Raw genomic sequence first — 22,034 nt, forward strand, 5'->3', positions numbered from 1 at the left:
TAACGCGACAGCGTTAAGGAGCTTGTGTCGCAGAAAAGCCGGTGTCGTCGGCGTCGGCTCAGGCGTGCGGCGCTTGCTCAGGCGCACATTTCGTTGTCGCGCAGAACGCTGCGTTGCTCGACGCTCACCGCGTCCGATGCGGGGCGCGTAGTCGCTGCGCCGTAGCAAAGCCACCTAGAAACAGTCTCTGTAGCACGCCGCAACCTTCGCTTCTCATTCCAACGAGCAGCTCTGTCTCCAGGAGGCATCTCACCTCGCGAGTGTCTAGCAGAGGCAAGCGCAGCTGCTTATATACCGCCGCGACGGCGCGAGTTGGAGCCCCGTTTCTCCTCTGTCGTGACGCCACGGTGTCACGTGGTCAGCCTTGAAGGCGACGCCGCGAGCTGGAGCCCCTTTTCTCCTCTGTCGTGACGTCACGGTGTCACGTGGTATTGAAGGCGACACCGCCGCGCCTGAGGAGCTGGGTTGAGCTCTAGTAATATGCTTCGCATAAAATTTTCATAAGCATGCACATACACAAGTGCGGCACAGCATGGCAATTTGCAACAGTGCATGCACAATGGAAGTGCAGCATGGGAATTTTGAATGAAGGAAATGAAATGTGCAGCAATTTCAGGGCCAAAGAGAAGCAACATGCAATAATTGCTTAAGGTAGTAACAAACACCTTTACTCACATTGTTCAAAGCATGCCAATGGCACCAACAGCTTACTTGTTTCCAAAAACAGAAAAACTACTTTTTCCAAATCAGCAGGTATTGTAGTCAAACAAAGCAAAAATACACTTTTAGTTTTGCAGAATGCATTCACTGATTGGGCTAGTCGGTGCAAATTTACAATAAGGCTTACGGCGAACACGACACAAGGCAGCAACAGGACAAGACGCCTTGTCCCATCTCCTAGTGTAGAGTTTGCACTAAGCCTTCTTATGAACCTACAGTTGTATCATGCTAGCCTACAATGTCTCACTGCCACATTAATTGCATGTGATGGATACCTGTGTACTTGTGGCTCATATCACCTTGGCATAAGTTTGCAAAGCATGCTTCATGTGGAGTCTCGATTCCTAGCCAACAGTGCCTTTTGAACAGACCTTACCTTCATTTAAGACTGCTTTTTCTCTCCTCCATGCACCAAGAAACAGAAATCGCTAACAAAGCACATGCAGCATGCAAAGTAGCACCTAGAGGTGCGAATGCTGGCAGGCTATGTTTCACATGACTAGAGGAGGAGGGCAATGTGCTCTCTTGGCTTCATGCTCAGCATAAGCAAAGATGCGTGCAGGGTTATCAACAGTTCATTTACTTGTCAGCCAGTCATAAAAAAACTTTTCCCAAAAAAGAACATAGTTAATGATAAAGTCCTTGCATGGTAGTGCGAAGACTGCCACATGATGCTGATGAACATTTCAACACTGGTGATTCCAAAAACCTTGATGACAGCATATCACAGCTACCGTCTCCTCACCAACGGTTGCGATGGCCACCGCCCCAACTACCACCGCTGCCGCCGCCGCCTCCTCCTCTCCGGGAACCACCGCCTCGGCCACCGCGGTCCATGCCAAAGCTACGCTCTTCCTTGGCACGGCGTTCCTTCCAAGCATCAAAGCGCTCAGCCATTGAATAGAGCTCAGTGGGGACCTCTTGGCTGGCTTCCTCCAAGATGCTGATAAGCTCGCGAGCCTGCCTCCAGTCGCCACGAGTTATAAGCGTGATGGCTGTGCCTGTACGCCCAGCTCGACCCGTGCGACCCACGCGATGGACATACTCTTCCACGTTGCGAGGGAAGTCATAGTTGAAGATGTGTGTCACATCTTTGATGTCCAACCCTCGTGCGGCAACGTCGGTGGCAATCAATATGCGCACCTTGCCATCCCGTAGGTCGTCGAGTGCTTGCTCACGGTCGCACTGCTCTCTGGATCCGTGGATGGAATCGCAGTTGATGCCAGCCAGGACAAAGTCACTGGCCAGGTGGTCCACAGTGGCCTTCCTGTCGACAAAGACGATCACTTTGTCTTCGGGCTCCATGGAGTCGAAGAAGGCCAGAAGCTGCTCCCTCTTCTCCTCTTCCTCGCACAGGATGACCTTCTGCGTCACTGTGTGCACTGCGGCGAGGTCCAAGGAGCCGATGAACACCTGGAATGGGTTTGTCATGTACTGCTGGGAAAGGCGACGCACACAGTCTGGCCAAGTGGCACTTGTCATGACTGTCTGCCGGTCAGGCCTTATGTCCAGCATCACCTTCCGGATCTGTATCTCAAAGCCCATGTCCAGCATGCGGTCTGCTTCATCCAGGACCAAGAAAGTGACAAAGTTAAGGTCGATTACCCTGTTCATGACGAGGTCGTTCAGGCGGCCGGGCGTCGCGATGACGATTTCCACGCCAAGGTTGACGGTCTGTATCTGCTCTCGCCGGCTGCCACCGCCGTAGATGCATACACACTTTATCCCTCGGTAGTGGTATTTCTTTGCTTCCCGCTCAATCTGCTGAGCAAGCTCGCGCGTCGGAGCGAGAATCAGGCACGAAGGACCTTTCCTCTCCTCTCTCGGAACAGGCTGGCTGTCGATGTGAATCAAAGCTGGTAGCAGGAATGCCAGAGTCTTCCCTGTACCTGTCTGTGCGATTCCAATGAGGTCTTGACCTTGCAGTAGGATTGGCCAGGCCTGGCTCTGTATTGGAGATGGCTTCGAGAACTTGTTTTTGTAGATCTCGTCCAAGATTTCTGGGTAGTTTGAAAACGCCTGCTCGAAAGTCTCCACAGGGTTAGTTGCTACGTCTGGTGGCGGCTCATGTTCTGGGCCCAAGTACTTGACAACTATATTATTATTGGCTGCCCTGAAGGACGCCGCGTCCTCTGCAGACATGGACGCAACCTGACGATCTTCAACGTAAAAATTTTTGGTTATCGGTGCGAGGGAGGCCCAGCGCTTCTTCGCCCATTCGTCGCTCTCGGCACGCAGCTTGGCCCAGTCAACCAAAGGCCGCGGTTCTTCGCGTTCTTCGCTTTTGCTGGTGCATGCTGGCTCTTCCGGCGGATGGACGATCGCGTCGATGAGCTCGCGAGCTTTGCGACGCGCCTCTTCAGAGCCCGAGAGTTCGATCTTGCTTTCAAAGTAATCTCCGTCGTCCTTCTTGACCGAGATGTGCGCACCACTTGAATTCTGAAGCTCGCGGACCCGGGAACCACCTCTGCCGATGATCCTGGGAACATCCTTGACTGGCACCGTGATCACTTCGGAATCCGGGCGAGGCGCATTGGGTCGTTCATAGTTCCACCGGCCACGGCCCCTACCAGACGCGGCGCCGAGGTTGCCTCCTTCGCCGTAACGCCTGAATCCTGAAGTCGGCTGCGAAGGCGGAGGAACGTCATCTTCTTCCTCAATCCACTCGTAATCTCCATTCTTCGAAGCGGCTGCCATAACAGGGGATACAGCGTAACAGCACGAACGACGGTCGTGGTGCGAGGCTCGTCAGATGTGGGCCTCGTGGCCAATGGCCGCTGCCAGCAAGATACGATAGGCCCACTCAATATAAAACAGACCCGGTGACAACGAAATGTTTGCAGGAAAAAAAAATTCTCAACAACCGCGAGCAGGCAGACAAAGGCGCATTCGCACAAATGGAACACGGTTGCACGAGACCGCAAGTCTGCCGCAGCACGTGCTGAGAGCGCGGGTCCGCGCCGACAATAGGCCACAAAGAAAAAGTGGTATTCATCCGCCCGTCTAATCACCTTCGTTAGCACCTTATACGTATCATGTACGCATTCATGCAGCGGACGGACTACTTTCAACACGACGACAGGTACCTAAAGAATAGATAGTAAACCAATGTCATTGACAAAAATTCACAAAATATGGGCACACCATGTATAAGCACTTGCAGTTGTGCGCGCCGCCACCAATATCTCTGCACCAGTTCTAAATCGAAACACAAACGAAAGAGATTAGTTTATTTGCGTACGACAGGTGGCGTTACAATTTTTTATTTGCAATTTCTTTCTTTTTTTCTCACACGTGACGATTTGTTTCGCAACGTAGACGTTGGGTCCGCTTGCCGTTTCGCGGCTCGCATGCTCGTCTGCTACGCTGTGCGCGTCTCGAAGTGAAATAAATCGTCATTCAACCTGAAGTTTCTTTCCTAATTTGTTCCGGCTACCACAGCCTCCTCCTCGAGACCGAGTATTGTGACGGAGTATCTTGTATCCTGGGTGACTCGAGCGTCCGCTACCGGCCAGCCATTTCTCACGAACGGTCGTGAGCCGTTCAGCGTTTATTCTTCGTTGCACCATAGGTGTTGGACTCGTGGGCAGTAGAGTGGAGAACGGACTCGTTGAGACAGTTTCCTGTAAGTATACATGTGCAAAATTGACGTTAAAATAAACATGTCGAAATGTAGCATGAGCTCGCAAGCAAGGAATGGATGCGCTTACTTTTGTTCTTCGTAACCTCCGTGAAACTGTAGCCTGACGTGTGCCCTGCGGCGTTTTTCTCTCGCCTTGTGGGCGTGCATGAACTTGCACTCCAATGTATCCCAGTTAACAGCTTTTAGTGCTCGATCTTCACATACACGCCACAGTCGAGTAGTAGTGTTGCCGCAGGAGTTTGCAATTGGCGCGCAGATGCATTTGTTTTGTTTGCTTTCTCGTTGCGTTGTAGGATGACGCCTGTCCCGGCTTATGTGCATCCTTCTGTTCTGTTCGCAGTTCGAATAGCCGTTGGTAAATGTAAAAGTCCACGTAGACATGAAGCGGGCTGGTGCAAGCGGTCGTAGCATTCGAAATAGATCTATCCGGCTGTACCGGCGTCCATGTGGCGTCGACTGCCCGGGAAATTTAAAACTGCCACTTGTCTTAAGCGTAATCGATCAATATGTTGCGGTTTCACCAAGTGCTTTGCGTATCGTATTGTAATACGTGCTTTCTTTTAAAGTGTTCTACGCTTAAAAATAAAAATCGGGGGTCTTACGTGCGCGAGGGTCGAAACCACGACCTGATCATGAGACTTGCCGTAGTGGAGGGAGATTTTGACCTCCTGGTGTTTTTTTAGCGGGTACCTGAATCAAAGTACACGAGTGCGTTCGCATTTCTCTCCCAGTGAAATGCGGCCGCTGGGGCCAGGATCCAACCCGCGTCCTCGGACGCAGCGGCGCAAAGCCATATCTCAGAACCACGACCTACTGGAACTCCAGACCTGCACAGATACCGGGCTTCTATGGGAGCCACTTGCGCCCACTCTCATTCAACCGTTGACCATTGGTGTCGCTTTCATAACCTGTTCACCTGTTCGTCTTGTTTAACCTAGGTAGGGCATTAGGCAGTATGATAGCAAGAGCTTGGTGGCGCAACCCACCGCCCCGTTCCAAAGGGGACGCTCATAACATCCGTCCACCCATCCGTCTGCTACTCTACGGTTGATTGCTGCGGCATTGTAATTAGTACGGCGGCTGTTGTGACGAACTGCTTGCCTAGTTGGTGATTTTTGCGAACACAGTGACGGTGATGTCTCAAGGTGTTGATCGGTTACTCGGCTCCAAAATTGACTGCCCGAACCTGAAAAATGGTGGTGCAGGCAGTCCACTGCTTTCTAAAATAGCGTTAAATAGCCACTCCTATTGTGTTTTTCAGGCAGTAGGAAACTACACAGATCTTGCACATTATTATACGTCACATTGTTTATAGAGTTTGTAAAGTACACAACAGATTCATTGTATACATTGTAAAGTTCACTTCTGCGCTCTTTAGAAACTGGGTACCACAATAACGTTCGACAACAGCACGATTACCACTGATTGTATCTATTAAAAGTTATCCATGAATGCATCGAGAGTTCAAAAAAAGAATTACGCATACAGTTTCACTATGTATGTTTCTTTCACACCACCGTTATGCTGCCGCCGTACCACGCAGAAAAACTAGCTTTGTAGTTTGAAAAGGCCTGCAGTGCAGCACGTTTTAATGCACTGGGATCGCTTTTGCAAGCTCTTTTCTGTGCTAGACATCCAACAAGATTAAAAACAAGCTATGCTCACCTTTCCTTGAAGCAGACTATATCAACGTATTGCACGTATCGGGCATACCTTTACTAGATCATCTGCCTTTCACTAAGGCACACAGCAGTAAGTACTAATGTCATCTATGACATTAGGCTATTTGTAATCAACTTAAAAAAGCTAGATTATCCTATGAATCCTTTAAAACAATTTTTCCAGTCTCTTACAGTGGCTAGGAAAGGGAAATTTATGTTCTCTAGCATTGCAGTTGCCACTAACCCTTCTTGCACTGCTCCTCTTTCCCTGATTTCACTATTCAAATGCAATGCGTTCGCAAATTTTTGTTTTCTTTCAGTATTTGTGAATTTATTCATTTACAACCAATACAAGCGCTTTGTGCCTGCCGAAATGGCAGCACGAGTGCGAAACAGATCACAGAGGCAGACAACAGCGAACAGGTTACAACTAGTGCCACTGTGCTCGTGCGCTCTGTCCCTGGCAGCAAAAGGGGCGAATTAGACCAGGCATGCTGGAGCAGCGAGATCTATGCAGGTCTGGAGTTATCGTGCACAGAACACCTATGGGCTCCTGACACTGTTCAGGCGACACGTCGGATGGATGGATAGATGCATGGATGCTATGAGCGTCCCCTTTCGAATAGGACAGTGGTTGCACCACCAAGCTCTTATTATATTGCCTGATGTCCTACCTATGTTAAAAAAAAAGAAAAGAAAAACCCCTCAAAGAATACCCACCGCCAACTTTCTGAACCCCCTATTGGGAACTTTGTTTTTGTATGCCTCCGTTGTTTCCCATTTCTCTGCTTTTCTTTCACTAGTCTTCCTATCACCTCTTACTAATCTCTACTGCGGACATGTTTACTTTCCCCCTGCTCTCACTGAACCTAAGGACGCCAGAGTTGTCTAAATCGACCGCTGGGCAGATATCTTTGCATTCTAATAAAACATGCTCCATCATTTCTCTAGCTTTACAGCAGCAAGCGCATGCTTCTTTTTTTTTTCAAAACGTTCATTTAACTGCGCGAACAAATGATCACTGAAAGAGCAGACAAGGACAGGTGCAGTCCTTGTCTGCTCTCTCTGTGGTCATTTGTTTGTGCAGTTAAATAAATGTTTGCCGATATGCACCAACTCACCCAACAACAAGGTCTTCTAAACTTTATTTCTTCTTCCTTGTATCTTGCTTTATAAGTTTGTGTTCTAAGGCATTCTGAGCTCGCTTCAAAAAGTAATGAGCTTCCCTTTGAGCTATCATAAATTGTTTCTTTCCTGATTTCATTTTTTCCTCTTAAGTAGTTACTCATGTCAGGTTTCTTTTCCATTGCCACCACCCTTGAGATTATCACGGCCTCTCTACTTTCAGCTTGACATTCTTTGTTGCTGCGTTGCTCACCGTACAGGCCGCATACTTGCTGGTGAGCTTCCTAGTTCCTTTCCTCCACTGTGAATCAATGTTATTCCTGTATAAATACCTGAACACTCTCCTAGCCCATTTACTTTCCTCCATATTCCTCACTCGTTCTTAATAATTAATTTTACTGTAAGCTTCCATCACTTCAAAACTTTTCCATCCCATATCACCGTGCACAGCTTCCTTTGTAGTCTTTCCGTGAGAGCCCCCATGCGAGACCCCAAGAACCGGGGACCCCAAGAACGAATGCATCATGCGCCACTTCTGCAGCCGCTTCTGCAGCCTGCAGCTCTTCAAAAAGCTTGCAGTGAGTAAGACGGTCGGCTTGATAAAGGCTAGATAGAGGCTTGATAAACTAGAAAAGAGCAAAAAAGGACTTGTGGCAATGTTATATTGAAGTTCTCGCATCAGCTTGCCGTGCTGTCATGTATTTTGAGAGCCTCGGCATGAGCCAAGTTAACTTTTTATTGATAATGATAGGCTACATTGTGTTATAAGAAGTCTGAACTTGGCAAGTGTCAAAATATTTTAATTGGCCACAGTGGCGGAAATAAGAAAAAGTACTTTGATACCCATTATGTCAAACTGACATACCGACACAGGGGCTAATTTCAGCACGAAATTAGAAAAATGGAACTTCGATCTTCATTTTCCTTGTAACTATAAATATATTATGTACCGTGAAATTAGCAAAAATAGAGTTCTGAAACAATGCTTTAGTCAATCGAAACAGATTTAGTGTGTCTCTTTAGTGTCCCTTTAACATAAAAAGAAAGTGATATTTTATAGTTGATATATTGTTATTCTGGTGCCCACAGAAGGAGACACCATGAGCTACAAACCAAGGAATTCGCAGCTTAGTATATGATGGTTTCAGACGTCAACAGAAGAATGCTTCAAAGTAATTAAATATATTCAGCCATAAGCATAGGGCATTAAGGAACATGCCATATGTTTTATAATTAAATGAGGGCCCACACTTACTCCATCTCAACTAGCACAGAAACCAAACTTTAAAAGAATCTTGAGTATAATGTCCCAAAAACACTTATCTGATAATCAGTTCTCTGCCTGAGCATGAAACTTGTCGAGCTGCACTGCAAAATAAATGGTAAATATAATTGTGACCACTACAGCTGTGTTTGCACATGCGAAATAAATTGGGAAGACCCTTTGTGCTGCACGGAACTTGCGCTGTATGCCTGCAATTGGTTTGTAAATGTAAAGCTTGTGGGAACTGATGCTCATTCAGGCGGTGGGCATAGAAGCAGCAGCGACATCAGAGCCAGGAACAAGGTAGAAGTGGAAGACAGTACTGGCTGCGGACAAATTCTCCTGGGCTCAGGCACAAGTTATCTCCACATTGATGCCCAATGGTACACCCCATCCAGCTTCAGAATCGATCCACAAGGCCTCCAGCGCAAAGCTTGGAGCATCTGCTAGGGACGTGGCCACGGACACTCGAGCACGGTGCGTTGCGAATCGCCAACAGCAGCAGCTGTTGCTACATTCAAGGTATTCGTGTGTCTCTTACGGAGGCCAGTGGGTGCTGCCATCTGCAGAATCACAAGGAACCACTGCGCTCCATAGACAATGGAGTTTGTTCTGTAGCTAATGCCTAACTATTTTTATTTCTTTTTGAAATGGCCAAAGTGGCGAGTGCACCAAAAATCTCACAATTCAGCTTGGCATCACATAGAAAACGTGTACTATTTACGCATTTATCTTGTATTAGCTGGCAGAAAATTGGGAATTTGCAATTTTTGTTTAATTTCAGAAGGCAACACTACTCAAAAAATAAATAAAGCAAATAGTTTACATCAGATAAGTGTCAATATTGAGATTATGAAATTAAACATGTACTTGAAACTGAAGAAATGCATGCTTTGAACATGTAGAAAGACTGTAACAATATGTATAGGCATGCACACAGTGCATGCAGAGCCGCATGCAGTGTACATGACATACGTAGCCACGTGGGTATATATAAGAGTAGATTATCTGCATTTTTAAGGGAAGTAGAAAGAAGCACTTTGGAAGGAGGAAACGTTGAAGGAGAAGAAAAAGATGAGCCAGAAATAATAGGCAACTATAGGCGAGGCAGGATAGTCTTATGTGGTGTTTTAAAGGAGCTTTCGTAAGAAAATTAAAGCATAAGTTTATGCTAATCTCACACTGTCTGCTAGCACAGTCGACCTCGATGGCAAAGTATTTCTAAACCAGTTACAGTGAGCACTACGCGGGTGTATCTGCGAGACATTTTGTGCACCTCTCAAGGACGACGTCTTTAATGCATAGTGCACCCTAAGTCATTAAGCTTTGCTAAGGGCACCCTCCTACAAATTTCCATTTTTGGCTAGCACTGTTCCATTCATCTAAAGGTGCTTGGTGCTTTTTTTGCTTTTTTGACAATTACTAATTGTTTGCCATATCATGCCCCTCCCCCCCCCCCCTTTCCACTGCCCAGCTGCAACCCCCGAGTGCTGCACCCAAGGCACTTTTCCCGTGCTGATGCCACTGTTGCTATTGGCTGGAAGCTCAATCAAGAAAGGTGTTTGGATTAGTGCTCTTCTTCTTACTATTACTGTGTATATGTATTGACACATTTTATTAAACAGGCTGAAGGAAGTGAAAATCTGGATTAGGATTTCGATAAAATTGTGTACTTCCGGAAGTACAACTGCTATGCCATCCCCGGCTGCCGTATGCCAATGCTCAGCCACATCTGCACATGTGGGAATGAAAATTTGGCCACACTGCTTGTCAGTGTCGTAGCCATCGGCTCTCGCTAATTTCGATTAGTTTTGGACACTCAACTAGCCTCAAACCACACAAAACTTAAGGTCAGAGCATACATACGCTTGCCAGCGCACGATCACTTCTGGCCGCTCCTTGCTAGATGCCTTTGCAGACTTCTTTTCGTATTGAGCTATTGATGGAACTTCAAAATGTGCAATTTGGGTGAGGCTACTATCCGTTGTTCGAGCTGGTGCAGGACAAAGCCGGTACATACCATGTAGCACGACCAGATTGGAGCACATGAGCGCAAACACACACTCCAACCCTGTCGTGCAGATAATAAACATTGTGCTATAGTACTAGCTGTACGCACTGTAGTTGCATGTAGCTGCATCTGCAGCATGGCATACGTACCGCGGCCGCTGCAGCCCGTTCGCTGAGATTGGTACGACTTGCTGAGGACAACCGTGTACAGTGAAATTTCGATATAACAAACTTCATGGTACGCCTGCAAATTGTTCGTTATTCTGAAAGGTTACTATAGTGAAAGCCCCAAAATTAATATTTTCTTCATCGACCCCTCAGTTCTCACCATATGAGCTATCCCTGAAAACGTCGCTGTTGGCTCTTGGCTTGTGCTGTTGCTCTTTTCCATAGATTCCACCATCACGCACCATGGCTCAAGCAAAAAGATGCTGATGCCAAGAAAAACATGACAAAGAAGCAGCTCCATGTCGCCTATAAAGCGTTACGCTTTCTGCTTTTTTACCCCTTCCTTGCCATGGACACTGCTGCTGCCTTGCTTGAGGTGGATTCCAACTATTCCAAAATGCAAGTGCGTGTAAACAACACTGTCCAGAAAGTGTGACTGTGTGGCAGCACCGCATACACAGAAGTTACATTTCCCCGTGCGCATAGCTGGGACGACCGAAGAAAAGGATGAGAGAAGGAAGACGCACACCTCTGTTGCTACGAGACACTTGTTTGGGTGGAGCATGCACTTGCAAAACCTGATACATTGTCGCCTCCACAATAGAAAAGAAGTCCTCTTTGGGCATCTTTTTCCTCCAGCGTCCTGTCGAGTTTTCCAAACCGAGGCGCCGCGGCGTCTGCTTTCTGCACCTTGTCTTATACTAGCCTACTGTTCCGGCTGCCATGAAGAATGCACAGAATATTAGTTAGTAGTACTGAGGGGTTGTTAACGTGGCACAGAAAGTGAATAACAATCGTTATTCTGAAAAGTTCAGTATTCTGAAGTTCGTAGTACTGAAATATTTTTACATTGGAAGCTATAAGCAGTCAGTAGGATATTCTGAAAGGTTCGTTAATCTGAAAATTTAGTTAATGTGGTGTTTGTAGTGAAGACATGGATATCTTTGGGTGACGCGACTCCAGGCATGTGGCGAGCCGGCATGAGCACCAACATCAGATGGACAGGTTGTCTGCTTGCCAGCGTGCTCATCCTAAATGTGCCTTGCCTTCATGGTCGAAGCTCATTACTCTAGGAATCCTTTCAGCGCAAGTACTAAATGCGACATGCATAGATTAGGTAGTCGATGTACGTGCTGCCAGTGTACTCACACGAGCAAACTTAAAGATGACATTGTTCAACCGTTGGAAATTGTGTGATTGCTTTAAAGTGAAAAAAAAATTTGCTACACTTGGTGCAAGAATACACAGCTGTGCACAGCTATCTAGTACATTGTTGCACAGCAATGTGATGAAACACCACGAACGCCGCAAACTCAACCATGCACTGAGGAACAGCTGCTGAGTAATTTGGCACGTTGTAGGCACCAAAATCAGATGTAGGGGTGCCTACTTGAAAATTCAGAGTCCTATTTGAACTGCATGCCACAGTGGCGTTCAGTAGGCTTACAGTTGTGGGCACTGCCCCACTCCACCGTGGCCTTCCCAGTGCAACACATTAAAGAAGTGGGAGCACCACGAAGGAGATCAAAGGCATTGTTTGATTGCCAATAATTCCACTTCTGCTTAACACACAGTTAAAAGCCTGTACAGCGAAATGACCTGTACAACAATGAATTGATGATGTCCAGGCTAAATTCCTATCTTTCAGAACCTCTAGAAAGAAGACCTCTAAAACGAATTTGCCTATGCAACGAAGAAAGTTAGGCCTCCCTCACTGCTAGTTTGTTGCTTTACAACGAGCGCCACATAGCAGTGCCGCCACTGCTTTTCACAGATGCCGCCAAGGTGCGGTCGTGCTGGTGGAAGTATTAGTGACACAACTGAGCTTTACAGTTTCCTGCTGTACTGCTACACAAATCGTTCAACTCATCATCAATTCATCAACTGCGACGAATGCGTCGCAGTTGATCACGTTGCGATGATCTCATTGCGATTGACGGTAGACCCTCTAATAAACCAAGGATTTAGATGGCAAGGGAGAAACTAGCGGCATTCAGTGGTCTATAGCTTTACATTGCGTAGCTCATGTGTTTCAACGTCGAGCAACCATATATAGTACTATGCAATAGGGTTGGCTGCAACCACACATTCTGTTAGACAAACTGTGCACAAAAAGATTAACGACTTATTTCAGTAAGTCTCTCTTGAATTCATGTTAAATAAAAGTTTTCTTGAACATATTTTGCCTGCTCTAGTGCAAGCGGTATGGTGCACCACCTTTACAGCAAAGTGACCTGTAGAACGAAGAATTTTGAAGGGCCTGACAACTGCTTTATAAAGGCGTTTGACTGTATTTATAAAATAGTGTATTTCAACGTCAAATGCCTTTCTCGATTTGAATGAAATGTGGTTCAGGGCCTCTTTAAAGATGCTAGGACTGTGTGGGAATGCTTACCCATTCAAGCTGCAGGTAGAACAGCAGCAGTGGAGTCCGAAAGAGGATCGAGTCCCGCTGCAGTACACACCTCATACATAACTCGTTTTGACGGTGGCAATATACTGTTAATATTAACGTGGAATGACTGTTTATTTTTTCACATGCACACAGAATAATATTAGGATCTCGTTAATATTAAATATTGTTGGTCTTGTTTTTAGGGAGTGACAGTCTTTGTCAGGGTATTTACCACGACTTTTGCAGCTGAAACTTCCTCTTAATGTTACCTCAAGGCCCTGTGTCGGCGCCTTTACTTTTCCTCATTTATATTAATGACCTGCCTAATCAAATCACTAGCTCTATTTGTTTGTTTGCCGACGATTGCGTAATTTACCGAAAAATAACTAATGATTCTGATATGGTTACATTACAATCAGACCTTGATAATGTTACAACTTGGTGCTCCCGCTGGCACATGAATCTTAACACTTCAAAATGTAAATTCATGAGAATCTCACGCAGCCAAGTATCTTTTTATAACTACCATCTTAACAACATCCCACTTGAATCAGTATCTTGTTATAAATACCTCGGAGTGCACATTATAAATAATCTCTCATGGAAACGACATATCGAACACATTACATCAGAAGCTAACCGCATGCTGGGCTATCTTAAACGAAATTTTTCACTCTCACCTTCTTCCCTGAAAAAACAGCTATATGTCACCTACGTTCGGCCTAATCTAGAGTATGCATCCTCAATATGGGACCCTCATCAATTAATATTAATTAACAGCTGAGAAGCTGTGCAGAATCGGTCCGTTCGTTTTATTCTTAACAATTACCAGCGCACAGCAAGCGTAACTAGCATCAGACTTGCCCTCAACATATCTCTCCTTTCCAAACGCAGAAAAATCGCTTGCCTTTGTCTGTTCCATAAAATATACCACTTAATTCCTACACTCAAGTCACGCTTTATCGAACCAGCCTCTTTTACTTCTGCACGCTTGGACCATCGTCATAAGGTGAACATCCCATTCCACAAAACGTCTACCTATGGTAATTCATGTCTTCCAAAATCATGCCAGGAATGGAATCACCTACCGGATCCACTAGTCTATATAACTAACACAGATAACTTCCGTAAGGCACTTACTAATATTATCTAGTATGCCTTGATGTGAATGTATAACGAAGCAATTCCGTCTTCTCCTGATCAGTATTGTTGATAAGTTTTTTTTTTTTATTATTTACCTAATCTGCAAACACTGTATTTTGTATTATGCTTTATTTTCTATCATTCTGTGCTTATTGTCTCACTCTAACCTGTCCTATATACCATGTATTTATATTTAATCTGTATTACTGAAGTTTTCCGTTTTTCTTTGTATAATTATATTTTTACCGTAATATGCCTTTTTTGTGTCGGTCTCGAGTTATTTTCACGTTGTACCATGCACTGTCATCTGATTAGTATTCGTGTTTCCTTTCTCCTTTCTTGCATACTTATCTGTATTTATTAGCCCCTCCCCTCTGTAATGCTTCATTGTGAGCCCTGAGGGTACTATAAATAAATAAATAAAAAATAAAATTTTTAACTCTATGTGAATTGCAATATTATGACAGACCGCCGAGAGCTCATGCCCCTGTTGTTACAGTGGAGAAAGATGCCACTTCAACTTACCAGAATAGCTTTGGTTCACAGACGAATAGGGTACAAACAGGCCAGAGATTGAGGAGACAGTGTACCGCACCATTTCAAGCATGCCTTCATTTTCTATTATTTTGAGAATGTGCACCGCCTTTTGCTGGTTTATTTTTTCTCCTGGTTCCACTCGCACACACGCCTTGCAGATCTCAAAAAAGTTCAATGAAGTCGGCGTAATTACAAATGTGCATGATAGAGTGAGATAGGAATTGTTGAAGCTTTTGATATGTGATGTCTGAGAAAACCATCCATAGGTCTAACCCCAGATGAAGAACTAATGTATATGGCAACAAGAAAGAAAGTGAAGGCAATGTGTGTGCATGATGTCTGGGGTTAACGGTTATTCTGCTATCTACATGTTGGCTCACTACACTATACTTCCTATTCACATAAATGTAACGCTAACGTGCCCAAAATAAAACAGTTAGTTTGCCCTCCTGCCTGTGTCCTGTTGTTTGTTTTACATTCTAAAACAGCGCTGTAAGAAAACTAAAACCATACAGCATTCTGTAAACTTGTTGGCATGCTTTGCATAAAACCTGCCAGGCATATTCTTGCAATTCAGCTGGTATTTCTTTCTCTGCATGACGGTGCATATATCTTTCCTAACTTATTGTCGTAAACGCCGCATCCTACTTTCATAAACGTCCATTTGATAGAATTTCAGGTATTCCAATGATTGTCTTCTTACTCTCAATGGTTTCTATAACTGTGAGTGAAGTGTAAGACACAATGTGCCTCTTCATGCGTTCTGAAAGTGTGGCTGTGGCAACCTAAGGAGAACATGGCTTGAATGAACGTGTAACCTGCATACTGAAGTTGATGGCCACATTTTGTACACAGAACTTGGTGAGGGCAGACTTGTAAAAAATGAAATTGGAATACACGAAGGAAAGGTTCGACAAAGGTTTCAATGATCTCAAACAGTGCGAGTTGGCAATAGTACTGTAGACAAAAGCAAAAATGAAAGCTGGATGGGGTGCAGGTTGCTTCAAGATAGCTGCCTGACCTACTTAATGGAAAGTGTTGCCCACGCCTGTGATTACCAATGCAATGACAATGACTTGCAATAAATAATTGAGAACTTGCGGGGCTTAGCGTATCATGTGAACCAAGGGGTTGGTGCCTCTTGAAGCTGTGGAAGAATGCCTTTGTCTAGGTCGAGCAACCACAGGGTACACAAATCGGGAGAACATCTGTATCACCCACTGTGGTGATGTAGTGTCTGGTGTTTCACTGCTAAGCTCAAGGGCACAGGATCAAGTTCCGCCTGCCGCAGCCGCACCTCAAAGGAATCTAAATGCAAAAGCTCCTTTGTACCGTGCATTGGGTGCACGTTAAAGAACCCCTGGTGGTCAAAATTAATCCGGAGTCCCCCACTACAGCATGCCTCATTATCATATCATGATTTTGGCACGTAAAACCCCAGAATTTAACTTATTGGATACAAATTTTTTATATGAATAAAAAGTTGGATTACATATAGGAAAGGCACTCTTGAATCATGAACATCGGCTTTCCATTGTAATCCTTAAACCAAAAATATTCTAGCTAGAGGAACATCAAGTAGAGTTGGGCTGATCATGTTATGCATAGAGCACATAACTATTGTTGTGAAAACCTGGACAGCAACATTATTAAAACCTGGACACCTTCGAAAACTGTGCATCGAGCTTCAAAATACATTAATGTTTGTTTTTATTGGCATCGAAATGTTTATTATGTTGTGGTCATCAAAGCACATGCCGCTTTATTCTGTGCCATTGAAATAAATTGTCAAGAACATTTCAAGCGGCTGCTCACTCTAACTGTGTCTTTTCTTCTTAAAGCTAGAGAAGAATAGCTCCACTAAGACAAAAGGTAAAAACTAGAGTGCTTGCTTTACATCTAAGTGATAATCACCATTCATAGTTCTTAGTGAATGCACCTACTCATTGTCTGGTTTCCTAGCCCCCTTTTTTTTTTTTTTCAATTTACAAAACCACGCATAGTAGACGGCAATCTTTACTTTAGCCTTGAACAGCTTGCCAGTCACTAAAAATGGTGACTTGATGGAATCTTGCTTGAAGTACACTGCTGGTATTAGCAACATCATCGACCCTTTCTGTAACAGAGTCTAAGATTTTAAGTGTCTACTCTACATTAAGACATGCTGTTTCCAGCCTTACAGTAGAACTCTGTATAAAACCATACTTATCGATGGATCTCGAAGCTGCGTAAATGTGTCCGCACGTGTCAAGCACATATGCTCTAGAGGAAGGAGCTAAGAAGTCTGTAAGGAACCCAAACAGATGTTGCTTTTGTTTCTTACTCTGGCTCAGGTATATGCAACAATTCTGGACTTGATAGTTAGCTCTATCAGTAGCTCGTGAATGATTTTACAGTCTCGTATATCAGAACTGCATGCACTGCAGTGCGCAGAAGACACAAAGTATGCTGAGCCAAGCTGTACAATAATCGGATTAATTTACAGTGAATATCTAACATTCTGTAGGTGAGTGCCTGGAATGAAAATTAAACATCATGTAGTTGCGATAAGGTCAACCTTCCAGTTTAAGAGCTGTTCAGAAAGTGGACGTATACTTACCATTAACCGCTGTGGCAAGCACTGCATGACACGTGATGTACTATCGCGCTTAGTATGAGCTACACCGCGCGAGCGCGTGGCCGTGCGCTCGGCATGGTCGTACAGTGGCCCCGATAGTGGCGTGCTTTCGAGCTATCTGGAGAGGGTGTAGCTGTTCCAGCAAGCTCGCATCACCTCCACTTGCTTGCTTTCCCCTTCAACCTCGTTTAGACTGGTTTTGATATCTGTTTCGAAAATGATACCTGTAGCCATAGGTAGACGCCCAAACTTCGTAATCGGGTCAGCATCGGTCCGCACAGTGGGTGTTGATTATCTGGTGTGTCAGATTGATAAAAAGGAATACGTTCGTCAGCTCGCAAAATGTCCCGGGTGCCCAACAGTGATCAACATCTTAATTCATCTCAGGTTTTAGCATTTACAGCACGCAAGCTGTCTTAGTGCGAACCAAATTTTTTTTTTATTCGGGCTGAATATATCTTTGACTGACCACACGACCCTTTCATGTCAGTGCACGTTAAAGAAACCCAGGTGGTCGAAATTTCCGGAGCTCTCGACTACGGCATCTCTCAGCCTGAGTCGCTTTGGGACGTTAAACCCCCATAAACCAAACCACACGACTTTTCGGAAAGGCAATTAAGTACCCTAGACAAAAATAAATTGCACATGACCTTGCGTTTATGTATCTAGGAAAAGTATCCTCTGGATGAGCTGACTGGAAATTAGTGTATTCTGGTAATACCGATAATGATCGGCGAAATCGGGGTTTGGGGCCATAGTGATAGCGCACTCTAAAATTTCGGAACCATTTAGTGCATCTTAAGAAGTCGTGGTATGTTTTAGAGCCATCACGCATGGTGGGAAGTTTATGAAGACGACGCATGGCCCCAGGAGTTGCAGCAAATGAACAAAGTAGGCTGCTCCTCGCCAAATGTGAAATGTTGCTATAGTACGGAGAACGGCGATGGCAGCAATGGCAACACGTTGCCGCATTAGCACCGTGGCTGTGCTAACACTCTGTCGAAAACAATGCATGGCCCACGTCGTGGCTGCTTCCGCCTTTACGCTGGTCGCTGAGGCACATTATCAGTGCTAAAATCATGTCTAAACGCACAGCCCTAATTCTTGGACGAAGAAAGCGCTGTCTTTGATAACCTTCGCACGCCACGTCTGGTCGGTGGCAAAAGTGCTGCATGATCTTGCAGTTTCTGCTTCATCGAAATGAAAGTGAACAAGAAACAGATAAGGTGTCCTTCAGATAAACGGGGACGAGGGGTTCCAGCGCGCTTGCTGGAACAGCTACACCCTCTCTAGATAGCTCGAAAACACGACACAATCGGCGCCACTGTACAACCTTGCAGAGCGCTCGGCCACGCGCTCGCGTAGTGTAGCTCATACTGAGCGCAATAGTACATGAAATAATTGTGGTACTTTCACATCTCTTGCAATTTTGAAGGGATGAAATACAGTTTTCAGGCGCAAGTGATCCGGATGCTTTGGGCACATAGGCAGAGGAAACCACTAGTGTTCCCTGTCATGGCTAAAATATTACCAGCAGTTGAATGGCACAGTAAGCATACTAGTTTGTCTATTAGCTCACTGACAACATAAACAACTGGGACTGTCTATAATTTTGTGGGGCACCCAATGCAAATTAGGGGCATTTCGGGACAACAGAGTTGCTTAAAGCTAGATGCAAGTAATTTCGTAGATGCATAGCTCTATGTTGCTGACACTAACATTGGGACGTTTCTCGAAACCGGGACATGTCCCAGAAATCCCAGCTCTATATATAATGATTGTTCTATTAGAGTAATATATTGGGTGTCAAGCAAATGAAAAGGATATCAATTGAAGACAAAGGATTAGGTGTTGTGAATAAATTAGGAAATTTCTAGTCGTAGTATAGGGTTAGGTTGTGTAACAGAGAAAGTTGTACAGCAAACGAAAGCTATTTAATTCCTGTGGCTAAAGCATAAAGAAGTGGTGATGCAACATTTTCGAGCACCTTTTTTTTTTCGATTAATAATTGTCCTGGGACTCGAAATCCACGAACGATACTGGTAAGCCTTAGGGCACCATTAATAATGTATTATAATGGCAATACTGTGAACTAGTTTAGGTTTCGTTTCTGAAACCTAATGTTTGGTTTCCGAGGAGGTGTGCACATGTCGTAACATGTTGACACAAGGTGGTCACGTACGTCAGAGCAGGACCCAGCTATGACACAAAAGGTCCCATGGATGTCCCAAAAACAATTTTGAAGGGATGTCCCACATATAATGAAGACGTCCACTGGACTTCCAGTTTAAGCGACGTCCTAGTTGGCAAGTTCTGCAAAACGTGCCATCTCTGACGTGATTGGGATGCAGAACGATTGAAATGCGAGCAAGTTGGAACACAAGAAAGAATACAGGACAAGTACTGGTTCTAACAACTGAAAGTTTTTAGTGTGTGAAACAGATTACATAGACAGTGATTATGAAATTATGTATGTGGATGAAGTGTAAAGAATCTTCACACAATGAAGAGCAATCAATGGAAGCGATCTCTTTATTTGTTAGGAAAATTGACGGCTATGTTATACACATTTCCTTGTTCTTGACTGTGTTATGTGCCTCAGCACTCTCGCATGTGCACTGACCGTGGTGTTTCATGATGACTGAGGTATTCTCAAAAGAAGGTGCGCAGAGACGTGAACCGTGCATGTAGTCTCTGTGCTTGTGCTGCAATTGCGGTTGCGTGTCCGGCAAGCCTTCATTGCCGCGGAATGTGGATTACGTTCATGCAAGGATATGCTTAATAAGTGCTGCGTGCCCAATAGCTGGAGCAATTAAACATCGGAGTCGAAAAATCATGCGTTCATGTTTCCGCAAGATCAATGACAGACTACTGGGTGCCATGCTAAGGCAAAGAAGAGAAAAGCTGGAATTCTGTGGTATAAGGCAGCTGTTTCTTTGTAAATAGTTGCACGAATTTTTTGTATCTCCATTGCTAAACTCATTTTAGGTGTCGCAAATATTTGGACTGCGCTACTGTATGTAAAATGCCTGGAAAGTGAAATTCATTTAGAGCCTAATCTAGACTGGAATAAGTACATGTGTCCCAAATGCGAAGAAGGGCACACCTGTGAAGTTGTCATGAGAGATGTGTTATGGTGCAGTGCTAACATTTTGTTGAAGAACTTTTGTGATTGCATGAACGGCAAACCCTTTGACACTGACGATAAACCAAGGCAAAGAAGCTACTCTGAAGGAGAGGGCAGCACTGTGACGTTTCAATATAAGCCATTCTCCCTGTCATCATTTACCCGAAATTCGTTCTCAATCCTAAGGTTGAGCTGTTTCATTCTTTATGCACAGGCTTTTTAATAATGCACGCGCAAATAGTTTTGCATAAATAAAATAACCTTGGAACACCCTCTGTTCTCTGCAGGCCATCTGCTCAACTATGCCTAAAAAGAAATAACTGCGATCTGGTTAACGTAACGTGGTTATCATAAGGGCGCGATCCCTTCGTTCAACCTGTATCCCCGAGCACGCCGCCGGCCTCTTCGTGACGTCGCTCACTGAGAGCTCAGGCCTTCTCTTGTCAAGGTGGTGTTGGTCAAAACCATCCATCGCCCTTTCCAGCAAGGAGCTATCCTTCTTGCGTAGAGATAGGTATTTTCTGTGGCAGCGTACACGTGATGTGTCACAGATTCTGCTATGTATATGTGGTCACTTGTTTAAAAATAAAACAATGTAAGTCCGCGCTCGTGTGTCTCAGCATCTTCTTCGTCCTCATCTTGTGTGAAAAAAGCTGCATTCATGTCCTACCAGCATGCCCAGACAGTTACCTCAGTGAACTCGCATGCACCACTGCTGTTTGTCTGCATAGTGCAGTGCAGAACACACAGGTAGAGGTGTTTGCTTGAGGCCTTGTTGTACGCTATATTTCATAACCTCTGAGAGGGTTAAGCATTGTCATTACCTCATGGCACAACGCATTGTGGCGGAAGTATTAAACTTGAACTGGATTATGGGGCTGTACATGCCAAAACCACAATCGGATTATGAGGCACACCGTAGTGGCGGTCTCCGGATTAATCAAATCCGAGACCTCTAGCAAAGCCATAGCCACAAAGCTACCGTGGCGGGCACAGAAGTGTTGATTTGATGGTCGACTGCTTGACATATTTGCATGGTGTTTATTTTTCAGAAATAGCAGGAACGTACTCTACCGTGCCTTGACTAAATTTATCATGCTTCCCCTTAAGCACTGTCGTGTCTAGTAGTGTTTTCTTGCCTTCTCGCGTCACCTTTTCTATATCCCACCCCTTGTATGGGAACTGCGAGCTAAGTGTGAGAAGGCTGTTATTCACTCGTTTCGCGATTGCGTCGGTTCTACCCATTTTCTGCCTCCTCGATCTCCCCACTCCTCCTACCATTCTATCTAGCTTCCCTCTGGACTCTAACGTTGGTAGAAAGGTGAGCGCTGCAATTTCTGCAATACTTTTGAGGGGGTTCACGGATAATTACAGCTGTCAAGAGGATAATGTGGCGACGACCAGGGAGCTCCAGAGCGTATTGTGCACAGTTGACACGGTTTTTTCTAAACGAGTTTCTCACGTCGCCTTTCCTCTCAGTCTTGCTGCTATCATGTATACACATGCTCTGAACCACCCCCGATGCAGTGTGCCAGACAGCAACATCAGCAGTGGGAAAGTCGAAGGAAGAGGCAAAGAAAGGCTCGCTTTAAAATTAAGCTGAGCATATGTCGACATTTCAGGT

General features: G+C 45.0%; 1 protein-coding gene and 2 long non-coding RNA genes across 5 annotated transcripts; 1 reads left to right on the forward strand and 2 right to left on the reverse strand.

Annotated features, from left to right (window-relative positions):
• Nucleotides 1–1,279: 1,279 nt before the first annotated feature.
• Nucleotides 1,280–3,692, reverse strand: LOC139054084 (probable ATP-dependent RNA helicase DDX43). The gene has a single exon (XM_070530609.1). The coding sequence runs from the start codon at nucleotides 3,415–3,417 to the stop codon at nucleotides 1,462–1,464; it is 1,956 nt and encodes a 651-aa protein (XP_070386710.1). The 5' UTR covers nucleotides 3,418–3,692; the 3' UTR covers nucleotides 1,280–1,461.
• Nucleotides 3,693–3,937: 245 nt separating this feature from the next.
• On the reverse strand, nucleotides 3,938–4,911 carry LOC135909118 (uncharacterized). The gene is made up of 2 exons (XR_010566584.2): nucleotides 4,431–4,911; nucleotides 3,938–4,343 (listed from the first exon to the last, which is right to left on the reverse strand). It is a non-coding gene; the product is annotated as an uncharacterized lncRNA (long non-coding RNA).
• On the forward strand, nucleotides 4,207–21,016 carry LOC135909117 (uncharacterized). Of its 3 annotated transcripts, none has more exons than XR_011512186.1 (6): nucleotides 4,207–4,345; nucleotides 7,373–7,424; nucleotides 7,600–7,727; nucleotides 8,673–8,890; nucleotides 9,888–9,971; nucleotides 20,698–21,016. It is a non-coding gene; the product is annotated as an uncharacterized lncRNA (long non-coding RNA). The 3 variants fall into 3 exon arrangements; XR_011512185.1 differs by lacking the exon at nucleotides 20,698–21,016 and adding an exon at nucleotides 5,095–5,301 and having other exon boundaries at nucleotides 4,208–4,345; nucleotides 9,888–10,073; XR_011512184.1 differs by lacking the exon at nucleotides 20,698–21,016 and having other exon boundaries at nucleotides 9,888–10,072.
• The last annotated feature ends 1,018 nt before the right edge of the window (nucleotides 21,017–22,034 follow it).

This window comes from Dermacentor albipictus, chromosome 1 (genome assembly GCF_038994185.2).
Source record: "Dermacentor albipictus isolate Rhodes 1998 colony chromosome 1, USDA_Dalb.pri_finalv2, whole genome shotgun sequence".
In the NCBI taxonomy this organism is placed as follows: domain Eukaryota; kingdom Metazoa; phylum Arthropoda; class Arachnida; order Ixodida; family Ixodidae; genus Dermacentor; species Dermacentor albipictus.